We start from the raw sequence: 19,026 nt of genomic DNA, 5'->3' as shown, positions 1-19,026 counted from the left end.
TTTCAGTTTAGCTCCCACTTGATTAAGAAGCTACAAAACTCTTTTAAAAACCATGAAAATAGGGCACTTTGAAGTGTGGACTGTGTTGGTTTTGGGGGGGAGTATAAAAGAATAATTCTTGGTACCTAGTTCCTCCCAAGGTACAGGGAAGTCAACATAGCAAAGGCTGGCAAGAAAGCTTATCTGATGGTATTAACCCCTTTGTGCATTAATTAGACTAGAGGAGGAAGTAAATGTTTGTTCTGGTATACCAGTTGTTGGGAGCCATTATCTTAAATAGCACTGAACTGCTAACAGAATAGCTCATAGAAATCAGTGGAAAACAGCATTCAGGTTTGTTCCAAGCCTGCAGAAATTGTACAAGTGCTGTGAATTTGTAAGAAGAAATGGCTTGATGAACCCCTTGCTCTTTCCTCAGAGTCACATGGAAGAGGACCAAGCTTGTCAAGAAGCCGGAGAGCCATGATGGAAGCTGCACAAACACAGTATATTTGGCTTTCCACAAAGAGTTCTGAGAGCTGTATTTTACCCCTCACAGTCCTACAATGCCCAGCACCCTTAACAAACTACAGTTCCAATTATTGTTTGGGGTAGAGGGATGTTGAAATATACTCAGAGTCGCGAAGTGATTTCATGCTCTTTATTCAGCTCATAGTGGTGAGGAGGAATGAATGAAAGTCCCCTCAAAGTATCTGCTTTATATACATTATTTACACAATGGGCTGCACATGATTGGCTAATTCCGGAATTCTACTGTAAGCCAATCAGGTTGTGGATTCACTTCTATCTGGAGCATGATTGGGTAGTTCCTGCCAACCAATCATACTGCTGCATTGTTCTAGGACCAATCAGACTGCTGCATTCTGAATCCTATTGTTCTAGGACCAATCAGACTGCTGCCTTTTGGATCCTATTGTTCTAGGACCAATCAGACTGCTGCAGTTTGGATCCTATTCAACTCAGTACATAACACCCCTCCCCTCTAAGTTCCAGTCCTGCCCGGGAGGTCGCATTCATAGTCCTCGAGGTACGCTGGCGGCCTACGTGTGCGTTGCGGCCTGGGGTGTTCCCTGGTCCGGGGTTCAGGTTCTGGCTCGTGTTCCAAGGATGCTGGCTGTGATGGGGCTATTTGGTCTGGCGCAACCGGCTCGCTCAGTCGTGGTTCTGGTTCCGGTGTCCTTTCGGCCTCGCAGGTCCTCTCTGTATTTACTGATTCTGCCTCTCCTGCTGGCCCCTCGTGCTCTATGGGCCTCACTGCCCCTCTGTTCCCTTGGGACTCCTCTGACCTTTCCTCCTCCTGGTTTTCTCCTGGGAATCGTCGCCGTATCTGGTCGCAGTGGCGGCGCCAGCATTGCCCCCCATCTGTTAGCACCTCGTACGACACGGGGCCAGTGACCCTGGTGACTGTGGCGGGTACCCATGCTGGGCCTGCCCCAAAATTCTTTGCGTACACTGGGTCCTGGGCCTCGAAGGTCCGGGGGTTCCTGCCTTCCCCCACCACTACCTCATCCTGAGCTCTATCGGGGTGAAGGCGGTCCAATCTGATTGCAAGGCGCCGACCCATTAGTAGTTCAGCGGGGCTCCGGCCAGTCGTTGAGCTGGGGGTGCTGTGCTGTGCTAGAAGGAATGTGGCAAGGCGGTACTCCCAATCCCCTTGCGTCATGCGGCGAAGGGTGTCCTTGGTGGTCCGCACCATGCGTTCTGCTTGGCCATTGGTGGCAGGATGGAATGGCGCCGAACGGATGTGGCGGATGGCGTTCTGCGCTGTGAAGGTTTGGAATTCTCCTGACGTAAATGCAGTCCCGTTGTCTGAGACGAGAGTGTCAGGGAGCCCGTGGGTTGTAAACAGCCTGCGTAGTACCCGGATGGCTGCGGACGTAGAAGTGGACGATACCAGTGCGACTTCCAGCCATTTGGTGTAGGAGTCCACCACTATGAAGAATGTTTTCCCCTGAAAGGGGCCAGCGAAGTCCACATGCAGGCGTGACCATGGTGCTCGGGCGGACTCCCAGGACTGGACTGGGGCCCTTGGGGGATCTGGGCGGGATTCTTGGCAGGCCTGGCAGTGTTTGACCCAGGCCTCTATCTCTCCGTCGATCCCCGGCCACCACACATAACTCCTGGCGAGGGCCTTCATTCTTACTACCCCTGGGTGTGTCTCGTGTAGGGCTGTGCGGACCCTTTTGCGGAGGGGCTGGGGAACAACAACCCTGCTTCCCCATAACAGGCACCCCTTGTGGGCCGACAGTTCATGTTTGCGGGTTGTGTAGCCGGTGAATTCTGGCCCGGGGCTGCTGCTGGGCCATCCCCTCCACACCCAGTCCAGGACCCGGGAGATGACCCTATCTTTCTTGGAATGGTGTGCAACTTCTTGTGCCTGAATGGGGCGGTCGGGAAGCAGCTCCAGGCTCATAACCTCTTGTGCAGGTGCTGGGTCGGGGCCTGTTTCCGGTAGTGGTAGCCTGCTGAGGGCATCCGCATGGCCCATCGCCTTCCCCGGACGGTGAATCAGTGCATACTGGTAGCTGGCAAGGAAAATTGACCACCTGAGGACGCGAGGAGACAGCACTTGGGGGGTCTGCTTTTCAGGGGCAAATAAGCCAAGCAACGGCTTGTGGTCAGTCACCACGGTGAAGGGCCGCCCGTACAAGAAATCATGGAATTTTTTTAACCCCTTCACGATTGCCAGACCCTCTTTGTCGATTTGCGAGTAGTTCCGCTCGGTTGCGTTGAGTGTCTGGGAAAAGTATGCCACCGGTACCTCTCTTTCATCCGGGAGTTGGTGTCCCAGGACAGCGCCAATTCCATAGGGCGAGGCATCGCATGCTAGCACCACCGGCAGCCTCTCGTCGAAGTGTGCCAAGACCGAGTTTGAGACAAGCAAGTCCTTGACTGCCTGGAATGCGGCCTCCTGGCGCTGGCCCCACACCCAAGGGGCCCGCTTGTCCAGGAGTCTGTGTAGGGGCTCTGCTACCGCCGCCTTGTGGGGAAGGAAGGAATGGTAAAAGTTCAATAGTCCCAAGAAGGCCTGAAGTTCAGTCTTGTTCTTGGGCGCTGGGGCATCACAAATGGCCCGTACCTTGTCCCCAGTCGGGTGGACCCCTTCTGCGTCCACCATAAATCCCAGAAAGTCCACCTGAGGCACTCCTAGTAGACATTTTTCCCGCTTCACCTTGAGACCCGCCGTCTGGAAACGGTGCAGAACGGTGCGGAGGCGGTCCTCAAACTCCTCTGGTGTGGGCCCGGCAATCAACACATCATCGAAGAAGGGGGTGACGCCAGGAATCCCTTTAAGTAGAGAGTCCATTAGATTCTGGAATATGCCTGGTGCCACGCTGACACCAAATTGCAGCCGCTTTACCCTGAATGCTCCTCTGTGCGTCACAATCGTCTGTGCCTCTGCTGTGGCCTCATCTACTGGCAGCTGTTGATATGCTTGGGCCAAGTCCAGCTTGCCAAAAATTTTCGACCCAGCCAGGGTGGCAAGAACATGGTTGACCACTGGCACTGGGTATGCATGGGCTGTGAGGGCCTTGTTTATGGTACATTTGTAGTCTGCGCAGATGCGGACTGAACCATTAGGCTTGACGGGCGTGACGATTGGGGTTTCCCAGGGGGCATTAGGCACCGGCTCCAGCACTCCTTGCTCCACAAGCCGGTCCAATTCCTCGTCTATACAGGGTTTCAGGGCGAACGGGACCCGGCGGGCCTTGAGCCTGACCGGTCGTACTGCGGGGTCAAGCTGTAGAGCAATGGGGGGGCCCGTATACTGTCCCAATTTCCCATCGAAAACCCCCGGAAATTCCTTGCATATGGCGTCCACGTCCACTTGTAAGCTAGTGTGGTTCACCCCGGTGACGGCTAGCCCCAGTGGTCCAAACCATGCCAATCCCAGTAAGCTAATGTAGGGGCCCTTGACCACAAGCAAGTCCAGTTGCCGCGTCCGCCCTCGGTATTGCACCCTGAAGGTCCCCACCCCCATTGTGGGGACCTTACGTTTTTGGAAGTCCCGGAGGGTGAATGGGGCCGGCCTGAGTTTGGGACCCCCAGTAGGACACAGTTTCCTTAAGGTCCTTGCCGAGATTATGGATAGAGTTGAACCCGTGTCAAGCTCCATGCGGCATGGGGCCCCCTCTATCTGTACGTCAACATAAATTTTCTCTACGTTGGGGTGGGGCAACTGGTATACCTGGAAGTCCGTGAGCTCTGTCGAGTTGCCTTGGTGCGTTGGGCCCCGGGACCTGGGGCTCTTGGATTGGTCATCTGATGCCTGGCGTCGGGTGGGCCGAGCCCGACACACCCGGGCGATGTGTCCCAATTTTCTGCACTGCCTGCACTCTGCGTTGCGGAAACAGCAGGTCCTCCTCTCGTGACTTTCTCCACAGCTTGCGCAGTTCCCTCCTTCTCGTCGAGGCAGCTGTGGTATGTGGGCTGCTTGAGTGCGCTGCTGTACTCGGTGCACCTCCTCCCTGTCGGATCCTGAGTCGTCGGTGAGGTCTTCGTGGTGGACCCTCGGTTGGGACAGCTGGCTCGGCCGTGCCTCTTGCGTCGACCTCTCGGCAGCTTCCGTTGCCAGGGCCTCCTCCAGAGCGACCTGGAACGTTAGGTTCTTCTTAGCGTAGAGGCGTCGTTGCAGCTTCTCATCCTTCAGGCCACCGACGAGGCGGTCACGAAGCATGTTCTCCAGCTCTGAGAAGTTGCAGAACCGGGCGGCTTGGCGGAGAGAGGTCACAAACCCAGTTATGGTTTCCCCAGGGGCTTGCCGCTTTGCGTAGAAGGCATTTCGACGAGCCACCACTGAGGGCTGCGGCGAAAAGTGCCCCTTCAGCTGTTCCATTATTGTTTTGTATGGAACAGTAGCGACGTCTTCAGGCGCAAGGAGAGCCCGGGCGATTTCAAACGTCTCCTCTCCGCAGACGCTGAAGAATATCGCCCTCTTCTTGGCGTCTTCTTCGTCGGTGACCCCTTTGGCTTCTAGGAGGAAGGTGAAACGGGAGGCGTACGCTTCCCAGTCTCCAGATGCTGGGTTGAATGGCGAGAAGCTGTTGTCGGTTGCCATTCTGAGTTCCTTGTGTCCCGGAGCTGAAGCCTGGAACACGGTGCGAGGCAGCGGTGTGGCAGGTGGCGGTGCTGCGGTGCTGTGTGTGGCAGTCAGCTCAGCGGGATCCCATCCTCGTCGCCAGTGAAATATACTCAGAGTCGCGAAGTGATTTCATGCTCTTTATTCAGCTCATAGTGGTGAGGAGGAATGAATGAAAGTCCCCTCAAAGTATCTGCTTTATATACATTATTTACACAATGGGCTGCACATGATTGGCTAATTCCGGAATTCTACTGTAAGCCAATCAGGTTGTGGATTCACTTCTATCTGGAGCATGATTGGGTAGTTCCTGCCAACCAATCATACTGCTGCATTGTTCTAGGACCAATCAGACTGCTGCATTCTGAATCCTATTGTTCTAGGACCAATCAGACTGCTGCCTTTTGGATCCTATTGTTCTAGGACCAATCAGACTGCTGCAGTTTGGATCCTATTCGACTCAGTACATAACAGATGTCATGCACTTTAAATGTGCTTATGATGTGAACACAGCCAAAATCTCCTCTTCCACACACAAGCTAAGGAGATGGAAGTAGAGGGTGGGTCAAGGCCAAAGTGATGGATGATGGGGGAGTTATCTATTTTCCTAACCAATGGTTACTAGCTATGATGGCTCCCCAGAGCCAAACAGATTGGAGGGCAGGAGAATCATTTGGATTGGGCCTCAGACTCAAAAGGGGCCTCAGATTTAGACACTTGTTGATTTGTTGATACAGTCAAACCTCGGAACTCAAACATAATCCGTTCCAGAAGACCATTCGACTTCTGAAACGTTTAAGTTCTGAGGCGCGGCTTCCAATTGGCCGACAGCTAGGTTTTTGCATAATGGAAGCCGCGTCAGACGTTTGAGTTCCAAGGAACGTTTGAAAACCGGAACACTTACTTCCGGGTTTGGGGCATTCAGGAACTGAAATGTTTGGCAACAGACCCATTCAAGTTCTGAGGTTTGACTGTATTTGATAAGTTTCATAGCTGTGTTTTCTCTCTCTCTCTCGCTCTCTGTGTGTGTGTGTGTGTGTGTGTGTGTGTGTGTGTGTGTGTGTATCAGACCAAATGTGACAAACTCTCTCAGCTTAAAGATACAAATTTATGCAGGATGGGAAAAAAATACATAGACTATATTAAAGAACATTGTAAACAATTAAAGACGTTGGCAGGATTTTTATAACACTTGTAATTTGCAAAAACCAAAAGACTAAAAAAAAGGATTAAATTAAAGTTAGATAAATTTGATCAACTGCGGTAAGATAAAAAAATGTACATTTTGAAAACCAGGGGGGTGAGGGGAAGTTCAGGGTTCAGAGAACCCCAAGTTTATATCAGTGTTGTTTTGTTTGAATGGATGTTTGTAATGTTAAAAAACATGGAGAAATTTATTTTTAAAAGTTACAAATTTATGTCTCTCTCACTCTTTTAGGTGCCTTATTTTTGTGTGTTTGTCATTTTAAAAAGTCTTCATTTTGGCTAAGGAGCCTCAATAGAGGGCAGTGGCTTGGCTCTCTCTAGACCTCTAAGTGGGCCTGAAGCTATGTACTAGCTTCAATATTAGAAACAGTGTGACTCTGAATATCAGTCATGGTGGAACATGATGGGAAGAGTGGACTATTGCGCAAATGCCCTCCTTGTGAGCTCCCCATAAGCATTTAGTTAGCCATTGTGAGAACAGAGCACCAAATTAGATGGGACTTGGTCAGGGTCAGGCTCCAGCACAGATCTTATCTTAAATTATTTTCTAATTTTGTATGGATCATACTTTACAGGAGCAACTTAAACTGTGTACACATTACCGGCTTTAAAAGCAGCCTGGTCACTATTTTTCTCAATTAGGACAGAAGCTAGTTTGGGGGTAAACCTATAAAAATGATGTAATACATTTAAAAATGGCATAAGAGACACAGGATAGATATGGAATGCAGCTGGTGTCATGTGTACACCATTTTCCAAACCAGCAGTGGGAGCACACTGAATGTGGAGTGGAAAAAAAGTGTGTACACGGCTAAGGAAGCCACCCTATAATTCAGGACAATCCATATTAATTTTAAAAGACACATGAGGAAGAAAACAGTCTAAATTTATTTCCTTTCTTTAGTTAAACCTTTCGTCTCTGCAATATAGTCTCATGTTTTGTTAGGATAGCATGCAAACCTAGATCCACAAAAATTTTGATCAGCAGATACATTCCATTGCCCTTTAAAGAGTTTGAATGGTACATAGTTCATTCTGATTTTAGAAATATTTACGGGCTGAAATAAGGTCTGCAAATGCTAGTAAATATATTTTGCCGCGTGAAATGATTTCACTGAAAATAATCCATCATATTTTGCAGACAATTGCTTAAGAAGCACGTTGCATAAACTGATGTTGCCTTCGCTTGCCCTTTATCTACAGCCAGGCTCTGACAATGTTCTCTCTAAAGATTACCAAGTGCTTTACAGGCACGCTCTCACACACCTGAGAGTAAATATAATTACTCATATTTCATGTAGAAGCAAAGGGACAAAGGAGTTGCACCATCAGGGAAAATTAGTGGGAATTGTTCTCCACCCAGTGATTCAACAATAAAAGAAAAAGGGGGGTGGGAAGTCAACATTTAATTTTCCTATTTGCATTTTAAAAATGGATGTAAGGAAAGAGCCAGAACATGCTCAGAGAGGCACATCTTTGAAATGCAGAAGCCATCATACACAGGTTGGAAGTGTGCAACTGGTAATGCTCAACTCTTTATGGGTTTCCAGCACATAAAATATAATGCAACTGTGTGATTTTTTTTATTTTTATTATTACTATTATTACATAATACATCTACATAATACATATTATTACAATATGTATTATTACATATTAAACCACCATCTCAAGTTGATTTACATTTACATTTTAAAAGTAGTTGCATGTACAGACCCAGAGACCTCCCCCCTAAATAAACACACAATTGACTCAAATTTTAGTTTCGGTTTTTGGCAGAATTTAGGCCACAACTTTATTGATTACAGAAAAGTGAGTGGTTGCATAGGCTCTGGTTCGACTAGCTCCCTCCACCCTTGCAGGTAGCGCTGACCCAGAGCACTATCATAGGTCAGCCAAGGGTGAACACCTGAGGCAGGTGAAAAGCCTGGGAACACACTCTGTTCACTCCCCAGATGCTCCCCTGGACTCAGGCACAGTCACAACCCCCTGTCGGGGGTTGACCAAACCAAGTTGAGTCCCTGGATTCCTCCCATCCCTATCACCTGAACCAGTGCCTATCCGAAACCTTACAAGTTGTGACGATTTGCTATGCGGCAGGCGAAACCCAAATGGCAACAGCCAATCAGCCAAGTGGGGAAAATTCCTGCCATGCCCCTGTCCCAATGACAGACGACACACAACGGCATAGCAAGGTCAAGCGCAACAAGCCCTAAAAGTAGGGAGAGGTGGGTGAGTGTTCCGAATGCACGTGCCGAAAGAGGAAGCTCTGGGTCACGTGCATAGGTATATATAGGTCCCTCGGTCTGTTTAGACTGCACCCCATGGGCCAGATTAAACCCAGCAATGAGGGACCTACCAATCGGGTGTTGTGGCTGACCAATTGTACCCACCCACAACCAGGAGGTCAGTCTCCAGGTCTCACCGCAACATGTGCCCTCTTTTAGGGAGGACATGATTTATGAACACAAAAATGATACATGCAAAACGAAAGAGTTGGAGGGGACCTTGGAGGTCATGAAGTCCAGCTACAGTACCTCCAACAGCATCTCCAACAAATGGTCCCTCAGCCTTCACTTAAATATCTCCCTCCAGCAGATCGGCAGTCAGTTGTGCTGTTGAACAACTGTTATCATTAGCATCTTTCCCCTTTCGTTTAGCCAAAAGCCATACTTAGCCAAAGCCCACACTCCAGGGAACAGGCAAGGCTTTTTGTGTTTATAAAAAAGCTCAGGAAAAATGTGTGTTCTGCCTACAATTGACTTTTAAAAGCAAAAAGAAGCTTTTCCTTTGTTGTAGACAAGATAATTGTACAACTGTATGAGAAGACTAAGGAATCTGAAGGCAGAGCACGCCAACTCAATGGTGAATCATCTCCCCATGACAAACTACTTACCAACCATTACGAATTTGTAGAAGAATCTTAAAAATATATATAAAGTATGCTCTAAAAACAGAAGCTTCACATTTCCCCTCTTCATCTTCTAAAAAGGATGTCCAGTATTCTCACAGAACTCATAAAACAGTAAATACTTTTATTAAATGCTTGTACTGAAAGTTTAAAAGTAAGTTGGTAGCTGTTCAGATATCCATGTTCAAACAAAACTTTGATGCATTGCAATATATGAAGACTTCAGCAAGAGTCTGTCTGACCAGACATGTACTAAATGATTCACAGAACCAGGAAGAGAAATGTGATGCAAAAATGTAAAAGAACTAAACAAATGGATGAATGAATGCACACACACGTGTGCGCACACGTACGCACACACACACGTTGGCTCCCAACTATGTACACTAACATGGTCCTGTCCCAGAGCACCACCCTATCAGCAGCCATTGAATACAGTTGTGTAATTATTGTTTCCTGGTCAGTATGTGATGCTGCTGACTGCATTGAAAAAACTTTATTTTGTAAAATAGTATGACGAGTGTAGCCGGAAGGTTCTTTATATTTTTTACTTCTTCTTTTTCTTTTCTTTGTTCTTTGTTCTTTCTTTTCTTTTTGGTATGTTTGTAATATGTTGGACTATTAGTAATGTACAATGTTTACAATTCATGTATTTTAAGTTATTTGAATAATAAAGGATTTTAAAATTAAAAAAGTAAAAAGAATACTGTTAAGGAATGCTGTTGAGCACTGTTGAGGAATGGTGGTGAGAAGGGGTGTTTTGCAGCTGTTTGATTATTATTAAAAAATAAAAAGTAAGCAAAGAGTATGTGATGCTGCTGACTGAGTTTTCTTTTACTATATGTAAGAAGGTGCTACAAAGATAAAATAGTGATGGATTAGGGATAATGATGTTCTTAAAAAGGAATGAGGAAAAGGTCTATTGAGCAGCAGATAGTTACATTACTCAGCAATCTGTCATAAAGCCAATGAACATCAAATGGTCAACATGGACACACGCATTGTGGTTGTTCAAATTTGGCCCCTACACTTCCTCTACAGATTTCAACGTTTATCTGTTCAAATGAGCTGGTTTGTTTCTTTGCTTGCTTGCTTTCTTAGCAACCTTTGGAGAAATCCCATGAGATAGAGAACAGCTTGGGAATGCACAGAAGGTGTCATGACCAACAAGGAATATGAAGCTGGTTTGGTGGAGAACCTTAGGCTCAAGGGCCAAATGAAGGCCTCCAGACTTCTCTTTTGGGCCCTTTGGACACTCCCTAGACCATAATCTCATTGAGTTGTTCAGACAGTCCTCTTTCTTAAAGGCTGCATGGTCCAAGTGAAGTTTAAGGTTTAAAAATACTCGAAGAAGGGAGAGCACCCGGACAGTAGATTGAGCAGGCATGATGGAAACCTGGTCACAGTTTCCTCAGCTAAGGCAAGATGCATTTCTATTTGAATTACAATGATTATTTATAAATTTGCATTGATACCTCTAAAGTATTGACTTCCTTATGTTCTTAGACTACAAACGTTCCTGAAGAAGAAACAAAACAAAATAAATAAAATAAAATAAAATAATAATAAAAATTCCTTCTAGTAGCACCTTAGAGACTAACTAAGTTAGTTCTTGGTATGAGCTTTCGTGTGCATGCACACTTCTTCAGATACACTTTTTAATTCCTTCCTGTAGCACCTTAGAGACCAACTAAGTTGACATGGTGGCCCATACTCTATTTGGAAGCTGCCGCTAGTGCAAAATGCAGCTGTTTAGGCTGCTCAGTGGGACACCCAGATGACCACATCTTTCACTAGTGTTGAAAGTTCTGCATGGGGGCTGCCTATTAGCTACTGAGCCAAGTTTGAGGTTTTGTTGTTTCCGAGCACTGCTCTGGTTCGCCAGAAGCGGCTTAGTCATGCTGGCCACATGACCCGGAAGTTGTACGCCGTCTCCCTCGGCCAATAAAGCGAGATGAGCGCCGCAACCCCAGAGCAGGCCATGACTGGACCTAATGGTCAGGGGTCCCTTTACCTTTACCTTTATAGCCCCAAGCAGCTTTGGACCAGGATACCTTGCAGGTCACCTCACTTAGTAGAGAACTAAGTGGACCTTTAAGATCTTCTGTGGAGACCTTGCTAGTCATTCCATTATCAGCATACTGTCAATTGGTGGCAATGTGGAAGCAGGCCTTCCAAGTGCTTGATGTTGCTGTTTGCAACCATTTGCTGTACCACATGGTTGTACGGTTGGCTCATCCCATGCATACCCAACTGATCGCTGTATTCTTCAGAAGAGGGTACCCTGCAGATACCATCCTATCAAAAGATCCTTTACGCACAATGCTGCAATCAGGGCCTTTAGTGTGGCAGCCCCAACCCTTTGGAATGTTCCCCTCCACCTCCACTGCCTTTCCAGTGCTTGCTAAAGATGTTCCTCTTTCAAGAAGCCTTTTAAGTGAAGATCTTTATCTCAGTTGCTCTCTGTGTCAGAATTGAATTGATGTTTATGTTTTAAACATTTTAAAATTTATAACTGTTTTCATAATTGTTTTTATATATGCAACTCTTTTAAGTATTTTTCTTTATGCTATTTTAAATACTGTATGTATGGGGGACGCAGATTGCGCTGTGGTCTAAACCACTGAGCCTTGGGCTTGCTGATCAAAAGGTTGGCAGTTCGAATCCCAGCAATGGGGTGAGCTCCCGTTGCTTGGTCCCAGCTTCTGCCAACCTAGCAGTTCGAAAGCACTCCAAAAAGTGCAAGTAGATTACTAGGTACTGCTCCGGTGGGAAGGTAAACGGTGTTTCTGTGTGCTGCTCTGGTGTCGGTGTTCTGTTGTGCTGGCCACATGACCTGGAAAAACTGTCTGCAGAGCGGACAAACGCTGGCTCTCTTGGCCTGTAAAGCGAGGTGAGCACGGCTACCCCAGAGTTGTTTGCAACTGGACTTACGGTAACTGTCAGGGGTCTGTTTACCTTTACCTTTACCTTTATGTATGTTATTATATTGTAAATCACTTCAGGATGCCTCATGGGAAGCAATTCATAACTGAAAATGAAATGATAATGCTAATTAAAAGCCAGGGGCATCTTGAGGGTGCCACAATTTTTTTCAGACAAGTGCATGTGTGCACACGTGTGTGTGTGTGTTTAACTTTCACATTACTCTCCCGAAACATAGCTGCAGCTCACTCATCAACAAAATGACTGACTGCTGGAAATGCCTCTGTCAATAGGAGAAAAGTAAGAGAAGATCTCTGAAGAGTTTTATGGCTAAATAACATTCTGAGTATGTGTTGACTTTGGCCTCAGCTACTGTCAGGCCTTCCTGACAAATAAATCATTGTCTTTTAATTGCCCTCTCACTATCAGTTCAGTGCAGTTTGCAGAATTTGGAGAGCAGCAGGTGGGAAAAAACCTGAAGCTTCCTGCCCTGGCAGGCTCCTGTTTCTTCAACAGGTGCATAACAGGTAGCCATGCAACTGATAAAGCCTTCTTCATACCTGTAGCTCCTTGGCAAGCAAGGGTCTAGCTGTCAAATTTCTGTCTGTCTAGCAACTCTGAAGGGCACACACAAAAAGGTTTGACATCCTTGTTAAAACAAATCACATTTCCCAGTTCAGCAAGTTTCTAGCACATTCATTCTCTTTCCATCCTAACCAGCAGGCGTTTGCAGAAAGCAGCTGTTCCTGTTTACTGTGTAGGAAATTAGAAAAGCTCCTGGCTTAGAGAGACTTTGTGTGATTCCATTACACATTACGGCACGTTCTCACACACAAGTGGCTCCTTGACTTGCACGCTTTGTATGTGTAGGCAGACTGCTTCAGAACAAAATGGCTTACAGTCTCTCAACAGGTCCACACCCCGAGGATTCAATTGCCTGAATATTATTTCCTGATATTGTACATGCCTCTGTGGTTCTGGAGGGTTTCTTTTCCCCTCTTGGTTCTCCTTCCTTTGTTGAAACAATGACAGGGTCATTTAGGAAGCAGATTGTTGATTTTCTCTCATCTGCAGGAGAACAAGGTGTGAAGTACCACTTTGCATTTGAGAAGCTTGGTCCTCACACTGGCTCTGTTTCTGAGGCTGGCTTCATTGGAAGTTGCTCAAAACTTTTCAAGGCAGAGTTCCACCTCCAAAGCATCCTTAGCTCTCATGTGGCTTTAGGGCAAAGCTCAGCTGAACTGGATTATCCCAGCTCAGTACTCATATGCTAGAGATGCACTACGCCTGTGGCCCTTGTTGCATTTGTCTTAGGGGAAAACCAGTGCTATTTTTCTAGAGAAAGAGGTGCCAGAACTCACCATGAACACGTCCCTCATTCTCTTAGAATGGAAATGGTCTCCATCTGAGAGGTGCCAGAACTGAGTTCTTCTGATGAATTCTGGCTGGAAAAAAGCCCTGGGGCAACCTAGATATGGGCTTAATTGCACCCTTGATTCTAATGTGCAGTTATTGCCACCATTGTTTTAAGTAAATAAATGAACAATCCATGGCTTTTAAAACTAGTGGCATCCTGTCCCACTCCCAAGAATCCATGAAGCCCACTTCTACTGGCATTACCCAGTCATGGTAGACAGAAATGCAATCAACCTGTACTAGCCTTTATAACGTCAAGACTCAATGTCAACATAACTTAATTGGGGGGGGGATACACTTCCATTCTGCGGAGTTAGGGCTACTGCATCAAGCAATAAGTACAAGTTCACAACTGAGAGAGGGATATGTTACATACTCTCATGGGTGGCCCATCCTATTTTGCCACCTGAGGTAAAACAGGAAGGAGCTGCCTCCCCGCCACTACCCCACCTTCACGCTGCAAAGCCTTGCTCACCCTGGTCACGCACCTGCAGCTTCTGGGTTCTGGTGAGATCTCACAGGAGGTCCATGACTTCTCACTGGAACCCAAAAGCCAAAGTCACTTCTTGCTTCTCTGGTGGTAGGCAAGGCTCCCCTGCTGCCACAGAAGAATTGAGGTGAAGTGGCTCCAAGATCTTATGCAAGCTCTGCAAGATGACAGAAGATGTCCACGAGAACTCGTAAGAAGCCAGAAGCCGCCACCACTTCTCCTTGCTTTTCCAGTGGCAGGGGCAAGCAGAGAAGACTTGAGGTGCTACCTCTTGAGATTCTGCTGCCTGAGCCAGCTGCCTCAGTCCACCTCATGAGCGTGCCAGCCCTGCCTACTACTCGCACATGAGGAAAGATGAGTATCTGAAATAGACTCAACAAACAAGTCTTGTACAGAACTGACTGGACTACTTTGCCTATCTGTTTATCTCCTTCTGTCTCTGAACTTCTCTCACGATGCTATCTATACACAACCATCCAGTTCATATTTAACCAAACAACAACAACAAACCACTACATTTCATGGTTGCCTGGGCTCATCCTGCCTGGAAAACAAGCCTAGGAAAGCCCTTCCCTCTAATCCTAGAGAGGCAGCATTTTGTTTATGGATGAGGCACAATGCGCCTCCACCAGCATTTGTTCCTTCTTCAAAATGTTTGGGCTGTGAACCCTGGCACTGAAAACAGATTTCAGGGCTTTGCCTTGGCTGAGCTTAAGCTCCAATGCTGGGCTGTTTCTATCCCTCTTCATTTGCATCTAACGAAACATATCTGTCTTCCGTCAAGCATGTAGAGACAGCTCTATTAGTTGCTGTAATTAAATGTACCGCCGAGAGTTCTTAAGCCATGTGCATGAATGGAATCCTTGGCTGCATTCCACCACACAGCCAACTCCGGAGCAAGCCTGTGACTTCCCGTGAGTCTAATCTGGAGTTAAGTGATGGGTGGACGTCAGCCTTCACCACCCTAAATATCCAGGCTGTTCCTTGGAAGGAAGGGGGTGGGTTTTAAAGGCACATTCAGAGTTTACAGGGGTGGGTTGGCTTTATAGTCTATATAGGTGAATGGTATAAAATTTATGAGTAGGTTTTAGCCTTCTCACCCTGTGGGTGGGTATTAGGCCTGATGGTATGCAGACCTGCCCTGTGGGTTTCGACTTATAGGTGTGGGCGGGTTTCAGCCTCCAGTTCTTTGAATATCTGGGCAGCTCCACAGAACACGGCTGGCCCAATACATTTTTTTGGCACCTGAGGTAAACCACAAAATAGCACACCCACTCCTTTGCTAGGGAAGATGGGGTGAGTGAAGCTCTACATTAGGAATAGGAAGGGATGTAGGGCACCAAATCAACCTTACTCAGTGGTTGAAGTGGGAATTAAAGGGGCCCGTTCTGAATCATGCCAGGTGGGGCAGCCCCTGCTACTTCCTCCCTGAGAAGACCAGCAGCACCTTCTATTCACTGAGAGGCCACTGCAGAGGTGGGATGGAGGGGGGCTGCTGAGGAGGTGGCAGATCTGGCCTCTAAGAAGTGTGCCGCTGGACGAGTGCTACAGTGTGCTACACTGTCACCACGACAGTGGCAGCAGTGGGCGATGCATTCCTTGGAGGCCAGATCAGCTGTCCCTGTGGATCCTGATGCCTGAGGTGCCTGCCTCCCCTTGTCTGATGGATGGGTCGGCTGTGGCCTGGAAAGTGTGGGTGGGGATGGATTTCAAAGCCACATTCAGAGTTTATCAAGCAGCACTTTGTGGCAGGAAGGAAGCAAAATATCACCAGAATCCCAGCAACAGCAAACATTCCTCCAGCCTATTTTCCAAAGGGTGGGATACCTCCAGTTTGTTCCAATGTTCCTGCTTCTTTGAAGAAATATTCAGATAGTGTTTACGATGAGGTGAAAAATGTGGATATTTAAGAAAGGGTGTGATGACAAAATTCTGAAAGAATGCATGGAAAGATTTTTAAATGCCACATGTACATTTCAGCTGCTGAGACTTAAAGGCTATGCTACTCCCTTTCTCTGCATGTTTGAGCCAGGATCAATGGAGGACTGGGAGACAGGGACCTTGCGTTGTGTCTATTCTGGGACTATGCACAAGTCTGTCGTCCAGATGCAGATGGAAGATCCCGTTCCTCATGGCCTCTGTCTAGCCTCAACTTCCCTGCATATTGCCAAACCTAAATACATAGAAGTAGGCTATGGGAACAGAACTGAATGTAAACAGTATTAATACAGTATGTTCTGGAGCAATCAACCAGGATAGTTTTAACTCCACTCATAGCTCTCGGCTTGTGCAATTGTTTTAAACCTTTCTGCCTTCAGGGAGAAAGCCACTTGGAGAGGTTGATATTGCAGTGAAAAGGTACCAGAAGGAAATGGTTTAAGCAGCTTTTCCTCTGTGTCTTTGCTATATTTTGACTTTCAACCTGCTTTGGGTTAAAAAGAAAGAAAGAAATCACAGAACTGCACTTACTGTGTCTGTTTGAGCAAATGAATTAACTGTCTTCAGAGTCAGTTTGCACACTCGCTGAAGGACACAGAGAACTCCTGGCCAGGTAACTGAGTGCCAAGCTGCTGCCTTCAAGGTTTTGCTCTGTTTTTCGCCTTTTGTTTGTTTGTCTTTCGCGTGGAAGTTCCTTTGGTTCAGTGATAAACTTTTTGCTCTCTGGCCTTGTTGTGCGACACGGAAAACTTTCCATGACTGAATTGTCAGAGAACAGAAATAGCCAGGCATGTTCCAAACAGCTTTTTGAAACCCACTTTGGGTCCTAAGGAAAAAGGGGGAGTTGTGCAGAAGCTCACTGATGATCCGTACATCTTGTGTTGCTTTGTACAACCTCAAATGTTTAAAGGGTAGGGGGAGCCAAGGCATCAAGGAGCCTTGGGTATGACAGTGAAGGGTGTTTTGCAACCTTTTTGCTAGGGCTAGGATAGTTCCACAATATTTCTAAATGTGTTGCAAAACACTTCTTTAAAAAAAGGTTCTTGTTTCCTTCCTCTGAAAAGAATTTAGTCTCAGTAGCTTAAGAGCAGACCTGGGGGCCTAATGTGGCCCTCCCAGCCCCTGACAACTCCAAAGGTAAGAGTTGCTCCACTCACTTTTGGCCTCTGGCCTCAATCACCACTGGCATGTGCAGGGCCATACCTTGGTAATATGGGGCCCAAAGCTACCTTCCCAAAGCCAGGTAAGGGAGGTGGTGGGCTGAGAAAGGTCCCCTATAAAAAAAACACTAAGACAAAATAAAAGCTAAACACCTGCATATACATAAAAGGAGGTCAAACACACCCTAGCCACTAAAGGAGGCCACAGTGTCTAATAGTCCCCATTATCGAACTCTCCCCAAGGAAATTCGCCTGGCGCCTTCATTATACACCTTTAGATGTCAGGCAAAAACATCCTGATCAACATCCTATACCCTTTTAAAGTGTGGCTCTTTTGGGGAGGGGGGTATTATTGGGTTATTGGTTGGTTGGTTGGTTGGTTGGTTGGTTGGTTGGTTGGTTTTTTGATTTTATATATTGTGATCTTGATCTTTTTTGTGAACCATCCTGAGATCTTCGGGTATAGGGCGGTATATAAATTCAATTAATAATAATGATAATGGCCAAAAGCCAGACTGAAAAGAAATGATTTGCCTAGTGATGTCACAAGGCAGGCCAGGCATCCATACAACCACACACACTTAACACACACATTCACACAACTACACTGCTGTTCTTCCCTCCTCCATTGATCTCCCACCCTAAACCAATATATGTTATTCTATCATCCCTTTCGGTTCTGGACCATATTGTTTCCTGTTTAACATTGCCCCCAGTTTAACATTTAAACAATCCTTGTAGGAACTGTAAGATCGCCTTTGCTCAGAAGTAGGCATGAGCCCTGTTGAACTTGAAAGGACTTACTTCTGAGCACGGTCAGTGCCACATTTGAAGGGCCCTGAGCCTCACCCTCCCCATTCTCTTAGGCGGGGGCTCAGTAATAGTCTGCTTCCCAATTAAGATTACCAGTAGATGGGTGGCTTGATAGCCCATGGAAAGGACAGGGTGGGACAGTAGCAGGGCCGTCTTTAGCAGATGTGGTGCTGGGGTGCCCAGCAGCACCCAGCACCCCCAAATTACCACAGATAGTGTTGGGGTGGCTGTAGCTGTGCACCGCCAGCCATCCAGGGGGGCGCAACTCTCCCCCATGCCACTGCGGGAGAGTGATCCCCGCAGAGGATTGGGAGTGAACTTGCGCCCCTCCCAAGCCTCCACGGGAGGAGAGCGCAGCTTCCCTTTGAAGCGTCTTCGGGAGGAGAGTGATCCCCGCAGAGGCTTGGGAGGGAAGCTGTGTGTCTGACAGCCTTATGGTTGGTGGGGCACAGCTGGCAGGTGTGCAGGAAAAGGGGAGGCCACCAGCAAAGCCACGCAGCTTCCCCACTTGCTGGGGCACCCCTGAGAGGCTGGCACCCTGGTGCGATGCACCACTAAGTCCTATGGGAAAGACGGCTCTGGAAAGTAGGCACCTGTCTACCTGGGACTTCCTTAGCCTGGCACTGAGAATAGAAGCACACATGACAAAATGCAGGCATAGGCCCTGCCTATGAGGAAGGTCCTATTAAGAGCCAATACATGGATATTTGGGGAAAAGGCTTAGAGTTTTGTGCCTTGTTAATTTTATTATGTAACAAACTTCACAGTGCTTTTCAAAGATGTCTGTGTTCTTTGCATGCTCTGAGGTAGGTAAAGGACTCCTGGATGGTTAAGTCCAGTCAAAGGCGACTATGGGGTGTGGTGCTCATCTCACTTTCAGGCTGAAGGAGCCGGCGTTTGTCCACAGACAGCTTTCTGGGTCATGTGGCCAGCATGACTAAACCGCTTCTGGTGCAACGGAACACCATGACGGAAACCAGAGCGCACGGAAGCCCCATTTACCTTCCCACCACAGCAGCACCTATTTATCTACTTGCACTGGTGTGCTTTAGAACTGCCTGGTTGGCAGGAGCTGGGATAGAGCAAT

The 19,026-nt window shown here is 47.2% G+C and overlaps 1 protein-coding gene across 1 annotated transcript; it reads right to left on the bottom strand.

The window, feature by feature from the left end:
- Nucleotides 1-329: 329 nt before the first annotated feature.
- On the bottom strand, nt 330-9,189 carry LOC128411586 (uncharacterized protein K02A2.6-like). Its single transcript, XM_053384024.1, has 4 exons — nt 9,183-9,189; nt 2,081-3,939; nt 1,090-1,459; nt 330-346 (listed from the first exon to the last, which is right to left on the bottom strand). The coding sequence occupies exons 1-4, from the start codon at nt 9,187-9,189 to the stop codon at nt 330-332; spliced, it is 2,253 nt and encodes a 750-aa protein (XP_053239999.1).
- Between the last annotated feature and the right edge of the window lie 9,837 nt (nt 9,190-19,026).

This window comes from Podarcis raffonei, chromosome 3 (assembly GCF_027172205.1).
Source record: "Podarcis raffonei isolate rPodRaf1 chromosome 3, rPodRaf1.pri, whole genome shotgun sequence".
Classification (NCBI taxonomy): domain Eukaryota; kingdom Metazoa; phylum Chordata; class Lepidosauria; order Squamata; family Lacertidae; genus Podarcis; species Podarcis raffonei.
This window is presented reverse-complemented; position numbering and strand designations above follow the sequence as displayed.